This window comes from Siniperca chuatsi, linkage group LG12 (assembly GCF_020085105.1).
Source record: "Siniperca chuatsi isolate FFG_IHB_CAS linkage group LG12, ASM2008510v1, whole genome shotgun sequence".
In the NCBI taxonomy this organism is placed as follows: domain Eukaryota; kingdom Metazoa; phylum Chordata; class Actinopteri; order Centrarchiformes; family Sinipercidae; genus Siniperca; species Siniperca chuatsi.
This window is the reverse complement of record NC_058053.1, coordinates 9870398-9892794: the sequence shown is the minus strand read 5'-3', so window position 1 is coordinate 9892794 and position 22397 is coordinate 9870398. Positions and strand designations below refer to the sequence as shown.

Here is a 22397-nt window from a genome sequence, read left to right as displayed (position 1 = left end):
TCTCCAACAGCAGGAACTTTGAAGCCTCCCATTGGATTAACGTAGGCAGAACACAGCCTTCACTAACAAAACACCAAGGCTGGTCCTTAACGTCAGCCGTGGAAACAGCCCAACCATACAGCTATTAGTGCATAACTTCCAGTACAGTGAGAGAAACTGCTCAAAGTTGATGAATGCCAACAATTCATACTGAGGGCCTGCTGAATCCTTGTGAATGAAGTCAGATATAGTCCTGAAAGCATGTGTTGTTAGTGTCGTCTGACTACAAAGTCATGCTTTTCAAGAGGTATTCCAGTCAAGAGACATTCCTCTTTAAACCCTCAGCGATTCATGAGCCACACTTTTGGAATGAACCTACAAAGTTAAGCCAGCCACACTCCTTCAATAAAACACCTACGACAGTCTGCCCAGGATCCAACAGCTTGCACAGTTCCAATGGTTTTGTACATGATGTTACTACACAACAGGGATTTCAAATAAAGACACAGCAGGACAACAGCAGCTTGTCCCTTTCATTTCTACTTCCTATATTTAGCCTGATTCCAGATCACAGCCCACATCTCCGCTTTTGTCAGTGATAAAAAAGGTCTGGTGTTGTTCTCGTGAATGGCCGTTTCCTGGTTGGAATAACAGCTGAGTATTTGTCAGTGGAACTTAAAAGTTGGTGACATCTTAAGTATAGATTTGTAAAGTGAAAATCTGCTGGTTCTGAAAGTATTTTCCCGTTTCCAAGTTTTCTGTTACTAGCCAGGTTTCCATTCAAATGTGGCGTAAATTTTAACAAAATTTCTAGAATATCTGCAAACGAAGATACTAATTATTGTGCGTTTCCATCCACTACCATTATGTGAACACTAGGAGTTGGTTCAAGATAAACAGTTGGTGGCGCTAATTCTCCAGTCAAGGGCCATTAAAGCATTGTAGAAGAAGAAGGTGCATTGAGATGATGCAATTAAAAGAGCGCCAGTCAAACCTGATGGAAATATGGCATTTCCATTTGTTTCATGTATTAATTTGAGGAACATTATAGTCTCATTAAATGACACAGACCCGATGTTCTCGTCTGCTGCCATTTTTAGTCTCTTCAGTGGAAACTTGAGTAACAAATAAGTAACATGCTTCATGTACGTCATGGTTTACTCACCAAGTTTGTTTCAATTGCACTTTGTCGCATTTTGTTTTTATCAATACACCAACTTTTCCACCTCAGACAAGTGTAAAAACTTTTTTGCAACATTTGGACTTTTTTATTCATGCTTCAACATGCTTTTGTCATTGCAGCTGCGAACAAAACGCCATATCAAATGCATACAAAATTGACCCAGAATCTGAGAAAGAATTTATTTAGGCTACAGACCTGCATAATCTTTGAAGGCCCTGAAAACTTTTCTCAATTAGTCTTACTGTGAGCGATGAAGTCCTACATAATAACAACATTTTCTGCCGAAGTTAGAACAGTTATTTCACATGAGAGAGAGATTTCTGTATTCGTGTTTTTGTGGTTTTAAATGGGCAGGACTTAGTTGGGGAAAGGTGATGTCACATCTTTCCATCAAAGTTTAGCAATATTTTAATCAAAATCTGATGGCACCTGAGGGGTTGCTTGCTTGTGTTGCCGGCGCTGTCAGTCAAATTTGATCAAACCACAGACAGTCCTGATGAAGCAGATTAACTGAGTTTTTGAGTGTTAAACTCTTAATTAACATCTATGGATGTATTTTACAAAAACTTTAACATTGATTGTTGCCTTTTTAGTCATGAATACTGAATGTTGAAGAGAAATACTTAGAAGTTGTGAGGGGCTGTAACTTCCACTCATCATTAGTTGATTGAATCAGTTGTTGAGTCAATATACTTGTCTACAAAAAAAGACTAAGTGAAGAATTGACTGTTTATTGTGTTTATATTCAGGTGTGAAGACAACACAAGCTATGTTTGTGACTAAGAGTCACTCTTTGACTTGAAGATGAAGTTCAACATCGTTATAGGAAAAACAGAAATACAAATATCTGTATCCATAGTGTGCTTGATAGACCAGAATGCAATGCAGCAACAAAGAAATGTGTGTTGAAAGAAAAAAAAAAAAGATTTATACCCTAGTGTCAACAAGTTTTGATTTATTTCAAAAGGATTCTTGGATTTGCAAAGTTTTGGTGAAAAGCTTCACAGAGGCAGCTTAAAGATGTCATACTGTAACAGAGCAGTACATTACATCTGGCTTTCTGTTCTCCCCGGCACGCTTCTGTGGCAACTAAGCCTGTTGCTTAGCAACCTCTTAATCAATACCTGGTTCTTTCCGGAACAAAGCAGAACAACGAGAGGAGAAATAATTGAGGAACATTTAGCTAGCAGCCTTGCAGTACAAAAGCCATGTCAGAGACCTTTCGTGTACGTATCAATCACTGACGGTCACCATTAGCGGTGGAGGAATGTCTTATGCAGAGTCTGAAATGTTTTATGGATTATAAGGATTAGACACTGCATGGCTGGATTACATATTTACTAACAAATGGACATGGACAGAGCTGGCCTAGCCCATATGGTGGTGTTAAATATGAATAAATCTAAGTCACTTTTTGTGAACTGTATTGTCATACAATGTTCCTTTATGGTTATGTGATAGTAAAACACAATACTAGTGTCATTAGGAATTTGGTGAACTGAAAAGTAATAAAGCAAACTTGTAAACATTACTAAGACATTTTGTTTCTGTTTTAGTTTTTCAGTTAGCATGCTAACATTAGCGTGTTAATCTCAAGGTACTGCAGAGGCTGATGGGTATTTGGTCATTGGTTTTAGAGGTATCCTGTCATGAACTGAAGTGTTGGACAAGAGGGCATTTTGACCTGTCGGTGATACAACATGAAAAGTCTGGAGAACATCAAAGTCAGTAGGATTCAACCTCTGGGGACCATGAATGTCTACACAAAATGTCAAGGCAATCCATCTGATAGTTGCCAAGATAATTCGTTCTGAACCAAAGTGGACTAACAGACACTGCCATCCCTGAAGCCCAGCTGCAACACTAAAAACCTTGTTTTATAATATTATTCATATAAATAATTAAAATATGATTTAAAAAAATTTGAATAGAAACTAAAATAATTCAGACTTGTTGTTGTAGTTGTAACCTCAGGTTAGCCATGTGGAATGCAGATACAACATTTTATGATTTCCATTAGCTCCACCTTCGTATAACAAAAACAGGGAATTATATTATTAACAATAATACACTTCTATTTTGTAGTTGCGCCCTACAGTGGAATTTGGGGTGTGATAGGGTGAACTTTATCTTAATTATTCTGTGAAAGTAAAAAATGAGCAGAGAATTAGTGCGCTAAGGGTTTGTTTGCACATTATGTGGTAAGGGTACTGTAGTAAAATAGAACCAGTAATAATGTTAGTAGTGTAGTAGTAGTAGCAGTAGTAGTAACAGACCAGTAATAGCAGTAGTACATTTTTAAATGAAAACTTAAAACCTACATCTTCAGCTAGGCTTTTGATTAAAACGGGTTTGTAGACATTATTCACTTTATTTTCTTGTATTTGTTGTAAAATGTTATTTTATGTTGTTTTTTTAAATATTGTTTTTATTCCTTATTGATTGTTTTATTTTGTTTTTTAAAATATTTTATCCAGTTTTCAGTCTAGCTTTTATCTAACTATTTTATAATTATTATTAACTTTTAATCTTTTTCTCATTGCCATAATTTTTTATCTTTGTTCTGTTTTTTTAATCTATTTTATTTCACTTTATTATAGTCTACACTTCCATCTTATTATTGTGTGTCAGTCATATGTGAAGTACTTTGAACTGCACTAACCTGTATGAAAGGTGCTATACAAATAAAGTTTGACTGATTGATTGATAGTAGATTCTTAGATTCAACTTTATTGTCATTACACATGTACAAGGCAACGAAATGCAGTTTAGGTCTAACCAGAAGTGCAATAAGCAAGTGCAGGATATAAAGTATGTGCATAAATGCAGGATAGAGCAATATTATGAAAGTATTTTACAAGTGGTACTATGGACATTATATACAGATGGCATTACTATAAACAGAAGTATACTGATAGATATGTACAATAATGAATTGGACTGGGCAGAAAAGTAGTGCAACGGTTAACAGTGCCAAAGATGAGTTATTGCAGTATTCAGGACATAGTACTGGAGTGCAAATGATGCAGTATATGTATAAATAAATAGTCCGGTAGTACAAATTAACATGTGGTACTTGCTACATGTACCACATGTTCATTGGCACTACCGGCAGTATAGCAGTAGTTCTGTGTATTAAGACTGTAGTATATTCTGTCATCATGATTTACAGTAACTGTGATCTCTTACTCTGTTCAGACTCCCTGTACGTGAAAAATCTGTATGAAGCCAATAGCTTTATCTATTAAACACATATAATATTAAACATGAAGTGTTAAAAGGAGCATAATGAAGGTAATGTAGTAAAAATCGAGATATAATGCACATGGGATAACATTGCTTTGTATTATATTCGGTGATTTTGACACAAAGTGATTACATAAAGATACATTTTATGAGCAAAAGGTACACATTTGGATGCGGCTATCTGATTATATATTTGACTTGATTTCTCACATGTAGAGCTCATTTTTTAACTCTGTCCGAGGTGTCAAGAATCAGTAAAAATTTGAGTAGGTGTGAGGCAAAGAGTGTGAGAGTGCAAGTGCAGATCAAACCAGTGCAAGTGTGTACGTGCAGGCACATTGAGGTTGTGTGTGTGTGTGTGTGTGTGTGTGTGTGTGTGTGTGTGTTTTTAAGAGAGCGAGACTGTGGGAAAGTGAGTGGGAGACCGGTGTCATACAGTACACCTTTCTGTGGGCGAGAGGGGGTGGAGCTGAACGTCGGTCAGGTAAACAGAGATTACACACCACCGCATCTCCGAGGACATTATCCTACTTCTTGTTTCCAGTGCACTTTCGCAGTCAAGCCAGCCATCTGTAGCACAGACACCTTTAAGAAAAAACCAAGAGGTGGTTGTTGTTGTTTTTTTTTTGTTTTTTTTAAACGCATCCTGAATGCCATGTGTCCACATTCACAAACACAAGAATATTATACTGATGATCCCCTCTGACACTTGTATTAAAACCCAAAGCTTTAGTAGTTTTTGTTGAGTAAGAATTTATTTCTTACAGAATTTTAGCTGGAAATTTCAGTGCAGAGCATTTTGAAGTGTTGCTGTTTTTGGTGATAATAAAAGACTGAGGGTAATAAAAAAAAAAAATTGAAAAAGAGAAATCCATTATCACATGTAGGAGGTATTAATGCACATGCAAGTGTGGGTGAATCTAAAGTGCATGAGGGCGGTGATAGAATAAACCTTGTGGCTGCATCCAGATGAAGAGAAAGCATTATTTCAATTTTCATTACAGATTTGAGGCACAGTTTACTGACTATGAAAATGAGATGATGAGAAATCATCTGTTGTCATGGCACTTATTGCAGTCAGCCATATTCCACTGTTCACGCATTACATTATACAAAGCTCTTGAAACATGTAAAACTAAACACATTTTGTTAGTTTTGTCATGGTCACATGGTTGTCCTATTTATTGGTCGTCAAGAAGGCGGGTCCTATCTAATACTAGCCTGTCAGAGGCAGACGGCGAGAGAGAAGGAGGAAGAAAAAACACCCACGTTGCAGTGCTGCAGAGTAGCCAGAAACTCCTTTTATCTGTCTAGACTGTGAAGGACAATGAATCTCATCCCTCAGGACGCCGGGCCAGACCTAACACGGAGGCCTGCATCCTTTCTGATGTTGGGGACCAAAAGCACTCAGTTTATGTTGTGGTGTGTTAGTAGCTAGTACAGCCACAAGGCTCAGTGTCAATTAACAAATTAATTATTATGCGTAATTATGTAAATTATTTCTCCAATCCTACATGTGCCATTACAGTTTTAAATGATGTTATGCCTGGAATCATTTATTTAACAGAATTTGCTAAACACTTATACAATATGATCATATGATATGATTCCACTGAATAATAATGATTAATTGTGCCGCCCCAGTCCAGATTACAACTCACAAGCAAGGCTCTTCGCTGCATGCATGTCTTTGAGCTGCTTTCTGACTTCAGCCCTGTAGTGAACACCAGGCTACATTGTCTTACAGAGAGGAAATGTTGACAACAAACAATTGAGATAGACAGAAAAGATCAGGGGAGAGAGGGGCATGCAACAAAGATCCCGATCGGAATCAACCGGTATAGACAATGATTTGGATAATAAAGTGTTTCTAGAAGAACCTAATATGTATATGGTGCTGAGGAATAATTTACCATTCAGACTGAAGGTGAACTCTTCTTTCTTTCTTAATTTTCATTTACACAACACCCATAGGAAAATTAGTTTAGAGTTAGTTAAGAGTATGACTGGACTCAACTTTAGTGAATACATGTCATTACTGACATCTACCAAAACAAAAGTGTTTCAGTGTATTTCTTCTCCTACCAAGTGCATTAGAATGTTTCTCTTGCTACATGCTCTGCTGCCAATAGAAATAATCTAATTCATCTGCTCCTCGGTTTGCCTGTACCTTGTTTTACTGTCTGCTCAGCTTAATGTTTTCCTGTTTCTCATAATTTATATCAATGTGATAGTGGATTCATGACAAGTTCTCTCTGCTCCTTGTACAGATGTATACCTCTGAAGCTTGGTGGTGATTTCATTTTATATTTCTTTCCCCTTTTCTATGTAGAAATGGGAGACTGTTCTCATTCTAGGGGGATCTTTTTATGCTAATATGAAGGATTTACTAAACTGAACTGAAAGCTATTCATATAGTGATCCTCTTCAACACCTGGCAACGTGCAACCTGGACAAAACCCTGGTTGCGTCACAGAGAACAAAAACTGAAAACACAATGATTATTGTGTGAAATGGACTCTAGATGTACTGACGATCTTATCCACCAAAGGTGGTCAAAGATGCACTTAGCCACTTAGACAACAAAATGCCTCCAATCAACATTAATTAAATTAATTTAAAAACAAATAACTCCAGTGGGTAAAGGCAGTGGTATCTATAGCCATCCATAGCCTCACAGTTTGGCTACAGCGGCCCCTCCCTGTCAACCACTGCAGCCAAATCGATACTTTAAGAAAACAGCTCATTATCCTGAGCAGATCTACTGCCACTGCCATCCACATGCACCATTGACAAATAACACAAGAGCAACCATGATTGTGTCACAACTTTCAATTCTAGCACCCAACTCATAGCATATCTCTTGTGAATTGTAAACATTGTCTAATAATGTCAATCGATTATGTTGTTCATACATTTTTACCTTTATGAACCACTCTGAGTTCTCTGCAGTACAGTCCCACTTAATGCACTGCTGTCCCCCATTTACAGTAAAAACAAAAAGGGTTAAAAACTACTGCAGCTCCTCCTTATGCAGTACATTTTACAGTTTGCTTTTGTAAAAGTTGAGCATACTTGATCAACTCTATATAAAAATCACCAAGAAACTTTCCAGTAGTTTTTAGCACTAGGGAACTATACACTGCTCCATTTGGTTCGTGCTTTCCACTTTGTATAATTTTGGTAACTTGCCTTCCAGTCAGAATTTGTGCATCAGACCATTTTGCCCATGATTGGAATATGCTCAAAATATGCTTTTGTTTTTATGGCAACAACACCCAATTACATGCACCCTTAGCAGTGCTTGAAAAATACTATGAGAAGCAGTTATTTTATTGTTTTATTACTGAGCACTGGCACCCTGGGACATACAGAATTGCTTTTGACATTTTGCTGATTTGAACAGCCTGCACCCTGCTATTTATTTACCATTTTACCAAATTATAGCTTTCACTGAATTATGGGAACTTTTTTATTTTATTCCTTTCCCATTGTATTTTCAATTAGATTTCTAATGTTCTGTAATTACCCTTTCGATGGTCTTGAAAGAATGATTACATCTACTTCATTATCATTTACTTTTATTGGTGTGATATATGAAAGTGATCAAATAGAACTATCCCATTAAAAGTAACACCCTAATCTATTGCAATTATCGCTCATAGACACCCAACCATACAATTGCAGCTATTTTTAAGCTCTGGTCTGATGCAAATCCCTCTGCCTCATGTATATGTATGACACATCGTGCCTGGCTGAAAGCATCCTCGATAAATCAGAAGCCACTCTCAGTCTTCTCATGAATTTTACAGTGCAATCAATGTAGAATCTATCAACACCAGCTTTCTTTCAAAGCAAGAAAACCTAAGAAAGCAGAAGAACTGAGGACAGTTAACTCTGTAATGTCACGTGTCACCATCCTGAGTAAAGTGAGTGTTGGTTTTCTCTTTTAGCTGTCAACAGAACAGCTCCAGGTTTTGTATCTTGATCCAGTTTAGTCAATACATTTCATCTGCAGGTAACAAAAAAGTTCTTTATGAGTTATTTCTGATTTTAGCTTCAACAACTCAGTCAGATAAATTAACACGCCTCTATTTAATATCTAATACTTCATATTTTACATAGCGCAAAGAAAGTCACCCAAATTCTAAACTCTATCTTGAGTCTAAAATACATTCAAACTTATCATTTTTTGCCCTTTTCTGGGAAACTGTAACATCCTCATTCTGAATCAATGCATATACACTGTTTTTTAATGACATGCAAACACTTTTCCCTTATTAGTCTTTAAAATCCAATTTCAGATGTTTGTGTAAAGCCTAATTTTTGCTGAACTGACCAATCTGCAAGTACATGCAGCAAGAGTCTGAGATCATATCTGTCTAGGACATACACTTTTGTTTAGCTCACAAACCAGTCTGCCACAAGCTGTCAAATCTATTTCTGTCTGAATCCTCTGGCCCCATCAAACATGTTTCAGATGAAATTATCCAGCACAAAAGAAACAGAGAGATGAGGGCTGGAACAGCTGAGACTGACCTGTGTCGCTCTGGCTGAAGACAGCCATGGTCTGTCCACCCACTGTGTGCATAGTGAAGGGATGATCCCTTGGGACCTGCAGTGATGCATCCTTCTCCCCGACAGCACCCAGGGCAGTCAGCTCCTCATTCAGGCTGAAACGAACCTGAGAAACACAGCTGAGTCAGGGAAACTGCTGACTAGTCGTATTAACAACCAACACTTCATCAAATAAGGTCAAATATGATCTGATGAAACTGTATTGATCCCTGTGAGGAAGTTGGGTCAATGCAGCAACAACAAAGAAGAAATAGTGTGGCAAATAAGCTGCAAATAACTACAAAAATATACAATCTGCAGTATGAAGGGGTAAAAACACTCATTAAAGATGAATCAGAAGTGAATGTACCACTAACCCTTAGACAAAGGTAGTACAGTTTTACTGTACAAGCTGTCTGTGCAGTATTATATGAAGCTGTCTCACCTCTGTTTTGCCTTGCGTCCTGTCAGGTGGAAGAGAAGACAGAAACAAGTGTCATAAGGACAGGATTTAAGCATATAAAAAACACGTATTAAAAGCTTATAAATGAACATTTTCACAACATACTTTCCAATAGTAATCTTTCCGACTTCTCCATTCTCTGTGGCCTTGTCCCACTGCTGAGATAAATACTTGGGAACCTGGTGAGAGGTGTGGAGAAAGCAGGTCACTTGTGTTATTAAGATGGCCGGAAAAGATTTACACACAATAGCAAGTTTCTAACTTAACGTGTCACTCAACGGTGAATTTTGATCAAACTGTTAATTTCGACACTGATTAAATTGTTAAGCTGCAGTCATTTTAATTAGTAAAACTAGCATACATTCCGTTGGTTGTTATTTAAACAAACTTATTTTGTCAAAATACATCATAGGGTGGATGAGTACAGCCATTTGTAAAAGCAGAACTTTTACTGAACTGGAATAAAACGTTATCATCTATGTATAATCACCAGAAGACGCCTGTAAGAGCCGCCGAGTCATGTTTCACCCGGCGTTAGCAGATACACAAGGCAACATTGGAAATAAGTTTGTGAGCTCTCATTAATCTCAGCGATTAATTTGATGATTTAAGAAACTGCAGGTGGACAAACCTTTACAAGCCACACGCCTTTACTTTGTTTGACTCCAGTGAGATTAACCTCCGTTTTGTCTGACATGGTTTAAACGTTGTCAAGAGTTTGGAAACACTGCACTGACACAGGTAAACAAGAAGTAGCAGGCTGCGTGTTAATGGCTTAATTTAGTCAGGAGGGCCCAATTAAGTGGAAAACTACAAAATAGAACTTCCTGTTATATCTTTCAAAATAAAACCCCGAACAACGACACAGTAATTGTTAGAAAATGCTCTTGCACATGAAGACTACAGACAGTATGTAATACGGGAATCTTTAATAGCAGGAACCTTTTATAATCTCAAATTGTCTGCGGTTTATTTATACCTTATTTTATTTCTTTCTTCTTCCTTTGGCCTAGATACAGTCCTCCACTCTTCCTCCACTGTTAGCTGCTACACTGACCCAACTTCACACGAAAATGATGTAGGCTTACATATTTTTATTTTATTTTATGTATATGGATGGAAAGTCACCAGAACTATTTTATGTATATGTGCTTCCCAAGTGTTTATTTAAAGAATGAAATTACAAAGTTTCAGGGACCACAAAGATAGTATGTGAATTCTTAATATCTAAGTGGAATACTTTGCAACTCACAACAGCTTGATTTATTTATCAGCAACAACTTTAGCTTTAAAGACTTCATTTGCCATTTAACTGTAGGCCAAAACAACTGAAAAAAGTGTACATAATAACAAGTCAAAGACAGATGTCTCAGGTGTGATTTTGGGAACTGCAGGCTACCAATTAAAATTACATGACATCTCAACAGTAAGGCAATCACACACCTGTGTGACAAGCAGTTTGTGGTAATATAATCAATTGTAATGTAATGTAATCAATTTGATGTTTTAAGAATATGCACCACGATAATGAGAGCCTTAACGTAGGTCCTGCTTTATTCCATGATCCTGAGGCTCTTTTTCAAAGAGGGGTTCCTGTGTCAAAATCTAGCTTTAAGCTCTACACATGGTGCATATATTTCAATTAGTTTGTGTTGAATATAATTACCACACTGCAAACTTGGGCCATGTATTATTCCAGCAGAGAAATACTGTACCCCATGGAAAGAGGGGGAGGAAGAGGAGGAAGGGGAGGCCCAGCATCTCATTTTCAAGCCCCTTTGCAGGTTAGTCAAACCATGATGCCATATTAATTACTGTATATGGTGTTGTTACTCCACCTGCAACTGCTGCTGGCCTGTGACAAAAGCGCTATGAACTGAGGTCATATTGCCACAGGAGCTCAGCACAACTTATAACCCCTAAAGAACTGTTCCTTTCATCATTAATATTTAAACCACCAAACTACCAACTTAAAAGGGGATCTCACTCTGTGAGGGCCTGCAAATAATTACCTTTTCTAATAGTTGTGCTTTCATTTTGAAATTTCCTGCATCTTTTAAGATCTTCTAAGAAAGATTAAGTACATTACTGGATTTACAGATAAAAACCAAAAATACTGAAATGCTCCCACACAATCAAAAATTAGCTCACAATTACTATCATAACGATATCAAACATCTTTAAAAAAAATTAAAAAAGAAGAGGGCAGAGTAAATATAAAACAGAGTGATTACACACTTGTCAAAATGATTAACAAGGCAGTAGATTTGGACTGAGGCAAAAAATCAACAAGTCAATTTGCATTTAAGATTTAGTGAACTGCACAAACTGGCAATAATAAAATGTTGATGAAAAAACATTTCATATTTAAATTTTTAAAGACACAACAATACTAAAACTGAACATTTGAACATTTGTTTTCTTATGTGTTTTCTATAAATAAACATAATGCTGATTTATTAGAATTTGCACATTTATTTGCATTTATATACTCTTGCCTTTGTCATTCATCATTATTTAAAAAGTGTATGAATATGAATTTATTTTAATGAAAAGCCATTTAAATTGTTGTCTCCCTGTGTCGTTTTTAACAGAGACTGGTAGCATCACCACGTGGATCCACAGAAAACCTGCACTCTGATACTGTCAACAGTCCAGTTGGTCCTGCAGCAGCACCCGTTTCTTCACTAACATGTTGAAGATGATCTCTGACACTATGATCTGTGAACCTCAAACATTGTTTTACACATTTTTGCTATTTATATTTTATATAAATATGTATCATAACCTCTATCTTCTCCCTATCTCCCTCTCAGTGTATCAGCAGTGAAATGAAATCCGCCAGATCTCTATCCATCACTGGGCAAATGAAGGTCTTTCCTTCCACTGAGTGACCGGTCATGTCATATTTTCCTCAGTGATGTCTGAGCTTGATGTTTCCAAAGTGTTGAGCGGTTCTGGTTTACACATGAGTCCTGAGAGTTGTAAATAGGACTTGAATTAAGTGAGGGCTGGGATAAGAGTTATGACTTTTTTAATGTGATGATAACGTTGTATGCTTGAATTTTAAACCTCATATAATCACAAATAGAAATAGAAACATAGACCACCAAATGTATGGTTATGACTGACTTTTACCATACAAAAAATATAAAAGAAAGCCATATAGGAGGAGAGTTTTTGTATTTCTTTTGTTTATATCATTTTCCGTCATTATTTTAAAATGCTGTTAACATGTGACACTTTCTTGTTAAAAATGAGGTTTCCCAAATAATATTTAAACAGCCTTGTGTGACTTGAAGTCATTGCTGTTATGGATGATATGAGGAGGTAAGCCAGTTAAACACCGCACTAATTATTTCACTAAATTAATTATGTATGTAGAGACTGGAGTGAATCAAGATTAGCTTCCAAGGTCATTAACATGAATCATTAGAGTGTGACTCGCATGTAATTAGTGCACTTGAAAACTGCATCAGAAAATACAAAAATACAAAATACAAAAGAAAAACAAATTATAATACTAAATATATTAAAACACGTACAATGTGTCCCCATTACTTAATATTAAATGAAAGTTAATATCTACTGCTATCTGGCCACAACTGATACAACAACACAACTGGTAAACCCTTTTGTAAGATGGAGAAATCAAGATTGAATGGAATCAAAGTGTCTATCGAACAAATCTGTGTCATTTTACAATTACATTCCTGGTTCTGGTCTTGTCTTGAAAGATCACACACTTTAAAGAGATCGTGTTTCTATGTCACTGAAGTTTAAATGGGATTGCTTTTCTTCATTACTGCAACCTTAGTGAAACATTTGGTTAATGTATTTATTTTGCTGGTTTTTGAGAACAAGTGAACAGTAGTTTATAGTTTTTCTCCAATCCCTGTAGATCTCGTGGCTTTGTCTAAACCAAGATCATCTCTGGAGAGAACTGGATGAACGTTTTCTCATGTCTGAAGTTCATGTCAGAGTGAAGAAGTGTTTGTAAAAGCAAATGGAGAGAGAGAAACACGGATTATCTTCAACACAGCATCTTAAGTGATGGATAGCATCTGGAGTAACTAAATACTTTAGCAATTCCCTTTACCACTGCAGCTGATTTGTATGTATTGCCACCTTGTGGACAATTACTAGAACTGGACATGGTACTACTGAATGAATGAATGAAGGAATGAATAAATAACATTTCTAAACACCTAGCCACATAGCCTCAACAGTTTTTCTCTTCTATGTAATATGCGTCTTAAATGAGGTGAAATATATATGAAAATTACAGGACAGATAAGTTGCAGTCTTGCACACTGGGCACCATGCCATCTTAAGTGCCATGGTTGTTTTGGAGAGGTATAAAGCAGATTATTCTAATGAGATGGATGCACTTCTTGTCATTTCAAATCAACCTGCCAGATGTGTCAGCAAGTGTTTTCTTCTTCTGCCTTCATTTATACTCTACATACTGTATTTGTGACACCCTTTTTAATGATCTCATGGCCTCTGGCACCACTCTGTTAAACCCCACCATCACGATCACCCACTATTGCTTTGCTTTGTCTGTCAAAGCACTTTGTAAACTCTGTTTTTAAAGGTGCGATTTAAATAAAGTTACTATTATTATCAGTAAGATGATAAAAATAGCCTTGAGGCTAGGTAGAACCAGTGTTCAGCTGGTTTAGTTTTTGACTGGTATGAAACCTTCACTCTCAGCACAGCACACAAATAGCTGAAATTAAATACTCACCAAGACCTCCATGTAAAAATGCTGTACCTGTATTGTCCTTGGTGGTAATTGTGATGTATATTTTTATGCACAATATGCTGCAAGGAGGTGTGGCAGTTGGCACCGGTTATGGACTTGGATCAATATAACTTCCTGTGTCCCAAATGGATCTCTCTGCAGTGTGACCCAGAACAAACCAGCCATATTTGTGCAACACAAAGATTTCTCTCAGAGAAAACTGACCAGCCATCAACACATTCACATAAGGCTTAACACACAGAAAGCTCTCCTCTACATGAAGACATCGAGACACAGCCTCCAAAGCATCCCAGCTGCTGGCAGCAGTTTATCAGCATCATTGGAATGTGTTGAAAGTGTGTGTGTATGTAGGACAATGAAGCCTTACTTCCTCTTATTACTCAAGTTTGAAACTCTGTGAAACTCTTGAAATCCTCTATCAGTCTTCTGCTGGTTGAAAGATCCAGAAATCTCTTTTCATCAGGGATAAAATGAACTTGGCACTGACTGGCAAAGGGTTTTGGCTTTCCTCTCAAGGTCATTCTCGCTTTGAGGCTGGCATCCCCCCCCCCGCCTCACACACACACACAGTCTGGGTGTATTTCAGGGGCCAGACTAGGGAGATAAATCAGCCACAAAATTAAATGCCAGTACACTGATTTATACTGAGCCGTGTCCACTGACAAATCCTTCAGATGTTAAAAAACATTCTTACATTAATACCATCTTATTATTTTGATAGCCTGATCAAGCAGTTGTCTCGCTGAAATGATAATTTCTCCAGAACCTGACATGCTTTGGCATTAATGCAAATTAAAACATGATTCCCATTGTTATAATTTCTTCAGTAAGAGCTCACAGTGTGTTGAAGGGCTGTTGCCATGGCAGCTCCTAGTTGGCAGATACAGTTTTTGGACACCAAAAAGGACATTTTCCAATAAACATAGAGATGTTTTGCAAAGGACCTCTAGTTCAAGGTTTCCTACAATTATAGAATAGAATTCAATTTGTATGTACCAGTAAGAGATTTCAAATTCATTTAGCCTTTCCAGTCTTTTCCAGGTTATACACCTTGATTGCTGGGCCACTATAGTGCCAGTTTGGGTTTTATGCACAGAAGGTGATTTGCCAGTGAAGAGAAAGTAGATTTCATGATTATTATTTTTAATTCACAAATCTCTTCTTTTGTCCATCGTAGAAAAGTCGTCCCTCACTCCTGGATGAATGAGGAACTACACCGCCTCTTCTTTTGTCTTAACACACTGTAAAATATGACCCCCCACTGAATATTTCATTTGACATCTTTTTTTTTCTATATTAGTTGTTATATAGTATATGTGACACTGGGTTTACTGTGTTGTAGTAAGAAGAGCCTTTAATTCTGGATTAAATGATTCATCCAGATGCTGAAAAATGTTTGTCAGGTCCATGCTAATTCAATGGCATTGTGCAGTGGTCTGTGCAGATTGTTTGGTCTTGCAGTCATGCTGCAAACATCCTGTTTCACTTCATCCCAAAGGTATTCTACCTGTGCTGACGTCTGCAGACTCCACTGCAAGTGAAGTATCCGTCATGTTCCTGGAGCCACGCTGAGATGATGAGCACTTTGTGATTTGGTACACTATCCTGCTGGAAGTCTCCATCAAAAACATTATCTTTGAAAAAAGTCAGGATAGATCAATGGATTTAAGATGATGTTTTTTCTCATCTAATTACAGTGTTGTCAATATAACTTGACTCATAGCACAGTTCTCTGTAAACTCCAGACCTTAACTTGCAATCATCTTGAAAAGACTTGTAAAGTTGGAAACTTCTTAATTAATTGGCTTGTATCAATAATGAGAAAATCTTCTTTTTATACACACTTGTACAGTGAAGTGTGGCTCCCTCAGGTGGAAAGGATGTGTCTTTGTACCGTGTACCAAGTACCGTGACCAGCTTTTGTGAGGTGGAAGGTCATCTGGTAGATTTCATGTCAAGCTGTAAGAGCTACTGTATATTTATACATTCTGCACAATGCAGACAGATGCTGTTCTGTCCTACAGTGCATTTCTTATCTAGTGGCACCCCATTGCTGCAACTTCAGATTTAGAGACAGGAACAACTGTCAACAAGTATAGTTTAATATCATATATAGATGTATATATAAGTTTTATAGTGTTGATGAGATTGCATTGTTTAGCTGTGTATGTGAAACTTTGGGGGAGGATACATCTTCCCACTTTTTCAGTATTTAACAAATACACTGATTGACCTGATGGGGGTGCTATAATTAAACATATTTTTCTTGGTGCATCAGAAGGATAAGGCAATAACTTATATTGTTGGGAGACATGATACAAGAAACCTGTCTGATTGATGGGTTTATTATAATGCTAAACAAAAGCTATGTGAAACTGATGCATTGGAACACCTTAAGTTGTGTTTGTACATGTGATCAGCAGGATATGCTTCTACAATTCTGAACTTTGCTTTAAAGACAAACCATAACATAATTTACAAAGACATATTTCTGAACCCTATATATTTATTTTTTACACACTTATTACAAACACATCTCCTTGCCTCCTGTCAACAGTAGTTTCACCAAACATTGTTTCTGTCGACTTGAATGTGAGCCAGTGCCATCTTAGATTCTCTCCTTCATTATTAAATGCAGTATTTCCACCAGCCGCTCTCAAGTTTCCCTTTCACTCATCAGTCAGGCATGCAGATCTATGAATTAACAAACAGCTATTTTTATAATGACATGGCCTTTTAACATTAAAGCAATTTCTGTCATACATTATTATCTTGAAGGCAGTCTATCTGCTCTTATTGAGGAGTGTGTCACATTTACACTTATATACATTCATACTTATGAAACTGCCAAGCCTCATTGTGTATCATCATTCCATAGCAGCGCAAATGAAGGAAACATGAAAGCTATATTATTTCACAGTGTGAACATACTTCATACAGTAAGTGCAGAAAATAGTCAGTTGTTTTAGTGATTAAATTTTCTCTAGGACTTTGTTTTCATATTATGTGAGTCTGCTGGTTGTTGTACATGAGGAAAGAACATGCCCTCAGACCTTTGCCTTCATTCAGCTAGAAGACCAAAACAAACACTTAAAGGTTATGAATAAGACTATACATTCCTGACTGTGTGGGTTTCCATGTGACATTTGGAACATGTAAAAGGGGACTTTACTCATGACACTACCTCACTACACCCTGTGACTGTGCAAGAAAAGCTGCCTCAGTAAGTCATAGCTGAAATATCTGGATTATAGATGATCTTTTTTTGGGTGAAGTGTCCTTGTAAACATGTCATGACGTATGGAGGGGGCAGCAGTCTGCACAGAAATAGGCCTGTGACTGGATGTTTGAGTCAGCAGATATGAACTTGGAAAGTGGAAGCATTTTGTTTTTGGCGTGCCCTTGAGCGATGAATGTGTGAAACTGTATAAATGAAAAGCAGGTTTTCTAACTGCAACACCTGCTCTGTTCAACATCATAGCATCTTACACTGGCACAGTAAAGTTCAGCAGTGCCAAGTTGGGTTTAGACTACAGTATGTGTGGGAAGAAAAAACTCATGAATGAATGACTGTGGGGGGCCTGGGTATTTAAACATGTAGTAACACAGAGTCATTTTCTGCTGGGAGGACTGTCCAATAAAAATAAAGCCTGCTTCTATTCTGGCCTCCATTCAGAGCAGGGAGGCTCAGTGGACACAAGCCCCAGACAGAGACACAGACACCCTGCCCCGCATCACTGGGCATGGCCCTGTACTCTCCATGGCCAAAGCCTCTGTTGTTTCAAATATTTTAGGTTGGTTTCACCACCGTCATCACCACCTTTTTATGCTCAAAACTACTTGTACTTCAGAAGGCCATGGCTGACTATATTTAGTGATCATTGCTTGCAGCCAGCTTAAACAAGGCCGCTCTCAGAGATGACTGAGGGAGATAAATTCACACCACATACAGTAGAAATGTGCATGCTGGAGAGTTTTTTACTCAAGTAAAAGTAGCAACACCACAATGTAAAAATACTCCATTACAAATAAATGGAGTGTTCAAAAATCTTACTTAAATAAAGGTACATAAGTTTCAGCAAAATGTCATCAGTAATCAAAAGTAATGTGACCTACAGTACTGTATATAGTGTTGGGTAGTTGAATCTATAAGGCATCATATTTTATAAACTCATCATATCTTTTCTATGTAAAATCTTTATAATCTTAATCTGCAAAGTAGTACTAGTAACTAGTAATTACAGCTGACAGATAAATGTAGTGGAGTAAAAAGTACAACATTTTCTTCTGAAATGTACAGTAGTGGAGTTAAAGCAGCAGAAAATGGCAATACTCAAGTAAAGTATAAGTACCTCAAAACTGTACTCAACTGCAGTATTTGAGTAAATATTATTTTATTTATTATTATATAATATTTGAGTTTTTGTCTAAGCACATGACAGAAAGTTTCTTTCTAATTACTGGCTGTGGAGCACACAAACAGTAAACCTTGAATTATTATTTTATTTGGCAACTTTTGTGGACTCTCTCATTTGGAAAAGAAGGAGATTGGCTGTTGTAAACACAGGCAGTATGGACAGTAACAATAAAGTTTGAGTGTCTACTTGCTACTTCTGCTCATGCTATAACTACATAACATGTCTTGCTGAAGGACTTGTAGACAGGAGGAACCGGGAGTTGAACCACCCATCGATCAGTAGCCAACCCACCTACCATCTGAGCAAAACCCACCCCTAACTACCCAGTTGTTCTTGAATCAAATTACAAACAGCTAATGTAAGGCACATCCAAGCGCTGGATAGCTTTCAACCAGCTATATAGAGAGCATAAAATTGTTATTTCCTTATATGAATACATCACGGATTATTACTTTCACTCAGAACAGAACAGATCATTTACAAAATGACAGCAGAGTCCAGAGTATAAATTGTTCATTATTGTTGGGGTGGTAGCACAATAGTGCTGTGTGTTTTTGCTGTTGTGGAGTGCCAGTGTGATTTAAAGCTGCTGACAGCACCAGACGCTTACACTGCACTAGGCTCCTGCTGTCTCTCGCCCTCTATCATTTGTATCGATGGATATAGCCCATCTGCTTGCCTGACAGTCAATCTCTACTTCCCTTCTCGCTCCTCCGCCTCCTTTGTCGACCACTGCTCTGTTGTTCCTCTCTATTAGTTACCTTAACTCCTCCTCTCTCTATTACTAACATCGCCCTCCCTGCTTCTCTTCTGTTCAAAGCTTTCACAGACATTCACAAGATTTACAATTTCTCCAAATGGCTAAAACTGGCAAACTGAACTAAACATCTCATATTTTTTACTTTTATACCAAATAAAAGGATCTTTCAACAAACTTAGATGCACTATTCAGTCATTTTCAGACATTCTGCAGATTGTTTAACCTTTTCGTAAAAGCCCATACATGAGTCTCAGGTAAATACAGTCATACAGAGAGCTTCAGGTGCACTTGCATTAAAGCATCCGCATATTTGGTCAAATACCAATTGCAGTAGATGAATCCAAGGTTATACAGAGAAATTGGGTGTACTATGATGCTCAGGCTGAACAAGCAATGATTAAAACTTTAGAATTATTAATGTGATTACTAAATACAGTATATACTACATTAAAGACTATGGAGCCCAGTGGTAGAGGAAACATTCAGATTCTTTACTTATGTAAACGTACTAATACCACACTGTAAAAATACTCTGTTAAAAGTCCTAATCTAATATATATATTTAGATTATCATTACGCATGCATTTATGTTTAAGCAGCATTTTTCTCTTGCAGTTGGTTGAGTTGAAGCTCATTTTCAACTACTTTACATTAGGCTGCAACTAATGATTATTTTCATTACGGATTAATCTGCTGGTTATTTTCATGATCAATCCATTTATTTTATATTATAGTCACAATTAAGCTCAAAGTGACACCTTCACATGTCAGTTTACTGTAATTTAAGACGCAAATTGTCACATTTGAAAACCCGAAACCATGAAATGTTTCAGGCATTTTTGCTTGAGAAATGACTTAAACAATTAATCAGTTGCTGCAATTCTTGTATAATTGATAAATCAACTAACTGATTGACTAATCGTTCAGGCTAATTTTTGATACACTGTTGGGTAGTTACATTTTTTAAAATGTATTATGTTTTGAAAGCTCTTTATATGTTTTGTATGTAAAATCTTAATTTGTATTGAGTAACTAGTAACTAAAACTGTCAAATAAATGTAGTGGAGTAAAAAGTACGATATTTCTCTCTGAAATGTAGTGGAGTAGAAGTAAAATAGAAGTGTCATAAAGTGGAAATACTCAAGTAAAGTACAGATACCCCAAATTTATACTTAAGTACAGTACTTGGAGTAAATGTACTTAGTTACATTCCACCACTGGAGAGACAATTCACTTTAGTTTAGTTTATCTTAGTTAGTTAGTGATTCAATTTTGTTTTCTAACATATATCAAATGCTTTACCTGTTTATCCATCATAAATTAAGCCATTTTGATGCCCTCACGTAAAAGAGAATGTGCTTTTAGATTAGCGTACTATAAAGCACTTGTATTTTCCTAATATAAAGTTTATGGTAATATTGTGATGAGGATTTTGTTTTTGATTATTAAGAGAGAGAAGAGAAGAGAAAAGGTAATTGAAAAGGGTTAGAATTAGAACAGGATCTTTATATCCAGAAATGAACAGAAAAGACCAGAACACAGAAAATGGAGATAGTTTAGACAGTTTAACACCAGAGTTCACTGACCTAGAGTGGCAACATTACAGACCAGCAAATGTGTACACAGACAGAGAGAGGGAGAGAGAGGGAGAGAGAGAGGGAGGGGGGAGAGAGGGAGAGAGAGGGAGAGAGAGAGAGGGAGAGAGAGGGAGAGAGAGAGGGAGGGGGAGAGAGGGAGAGAGAGGGAGAGAGAGAGAGAGGGAGAGAGGGGGGAGAGAGAGGGAGAGGGAGAGGAGGCCCCTGTACAGTATCTGTGTGTAGAATAATCCTTATAATAGTTAACACCTGTGTCTGCAGAGAGATCTAGCAGCTCTCTGTCTACCTTTGTTTCAGAAACACTGTTGTGATGTTGATGTTTTGCTCAGTCCACTACAAATGCTCAGGAGGCTAGGATTTCATTGAATGTATATTTACAACCTATATAATTTTTGTTTTATCTTTTCATCAGGTAATTGCTGTACTAGTTCACATTATCTGCAGGGATAAATCCACATCTCTTGATTAGATAACATAACTCTACCTGTGAGTACACACAGTGTATTCAGATCCTTTACTTACTTACTTACTTACTTACTTACTTCTAAAAGCAGAAACATCACAATGTAAAAATAAAATATATACTCAAGTACAGCAGTATTATCAACAAAATATATGGAAATATCAAAAGTTAGAGTACTCATTATGCAGAATGGCCTCTTTCAAATGGTTATATTATTAAGTATGTTATATTTTTGTAGTGTTAACATGCACACATCCTTTCAATGTTGCAGCTCTGTCAAGGTGGAGCTTTTTTTTATCTACTTTATATTAGGTTGTTAAAATCTATGAAAATACATCATATTTTACAAGAAGATCAGATAACAAATAAATTTAGTAGAGTAATAAATCTAGTAGTTTGCAGCTACTTTTCAGTACTGGTACAATACAAAGTACTTTCAGTAAATTGTAGCGTTAAGTATGGTCCCAATTGAAGTCTCTTTAGTTTTAGTTTCAGTTTTTATTTTATTCTTGTCTATCATGCGGCTTTTTATTGTTACTGTTTTTCCTACCTACCCATTTTATGTATTTTTTGTTGTTTATTTTTTGTTTTTATTGTAAAGCACTTATTATTATTATTATTATTATTATTATTATTTGTTTCGTGAATTATGTCACTGCTGTAAACTCCTGTGACATTATAATTTTCCAATGGGATAAATAATAGCACTCTATCTATCTATCTATCTATCTATCTATCTATCTATCTATCTATCTATCTATCTATCTATCTATCTATCTATCTATCTATCTATCTATCTATCTATTCTGCCCTGCGTCTATGTTTCCTTTAGTTACATAGAAACAACATTATCTATTGTGAGGTCCCAAAACTGTTTTTTGAGGGAGCGCCCTCTCCTCGGCACTTTCCGGCACTTTTCGTTGATGTTGATGGTGGGCTCGTCACCGCCTCTCCCAGACTGCTTT

At 36.8% G+C, this 22397-nt stretch overlaps 1 protein-coding gene across 1 annotated transcript in view; it reads right to left on the bottom strand.

The window, feature by feature from the left end:
- Positions 1 to 10242, bottom strand: part of LOC122885477 (general transcription factor IIF subunit 2-like) — a 45000-nt gene extending 34758 nt beyond the window's left edge. The window contains exons 1-4 of the mRNA XM_044216592.1: positions 10060 to 10242; positions 9534 to 9607; positions 9411 to 9429; positions 8948 to 9092 (exon numbers count right to left, since the gene is read on the bottom strand). Of these exons, the coding sequence (XP_044072527.1) occupies positions 8948 to 9092; positions 9411 to 9429; positions 9534 to 9607; positions 10060 to 10125 (304 nt within the window). The 5' untranslated portion in view covers positions 10126 to 10242. The remainder of the gene's footprint in view (positions 1 to 8947; positions 9093 to 9410; positions 9430 to 9533; positions 9608 to 10059) is intronic.
- Between the last annotated feature and the right edge of the window lie 12155 nt (positions 10243 to 22397).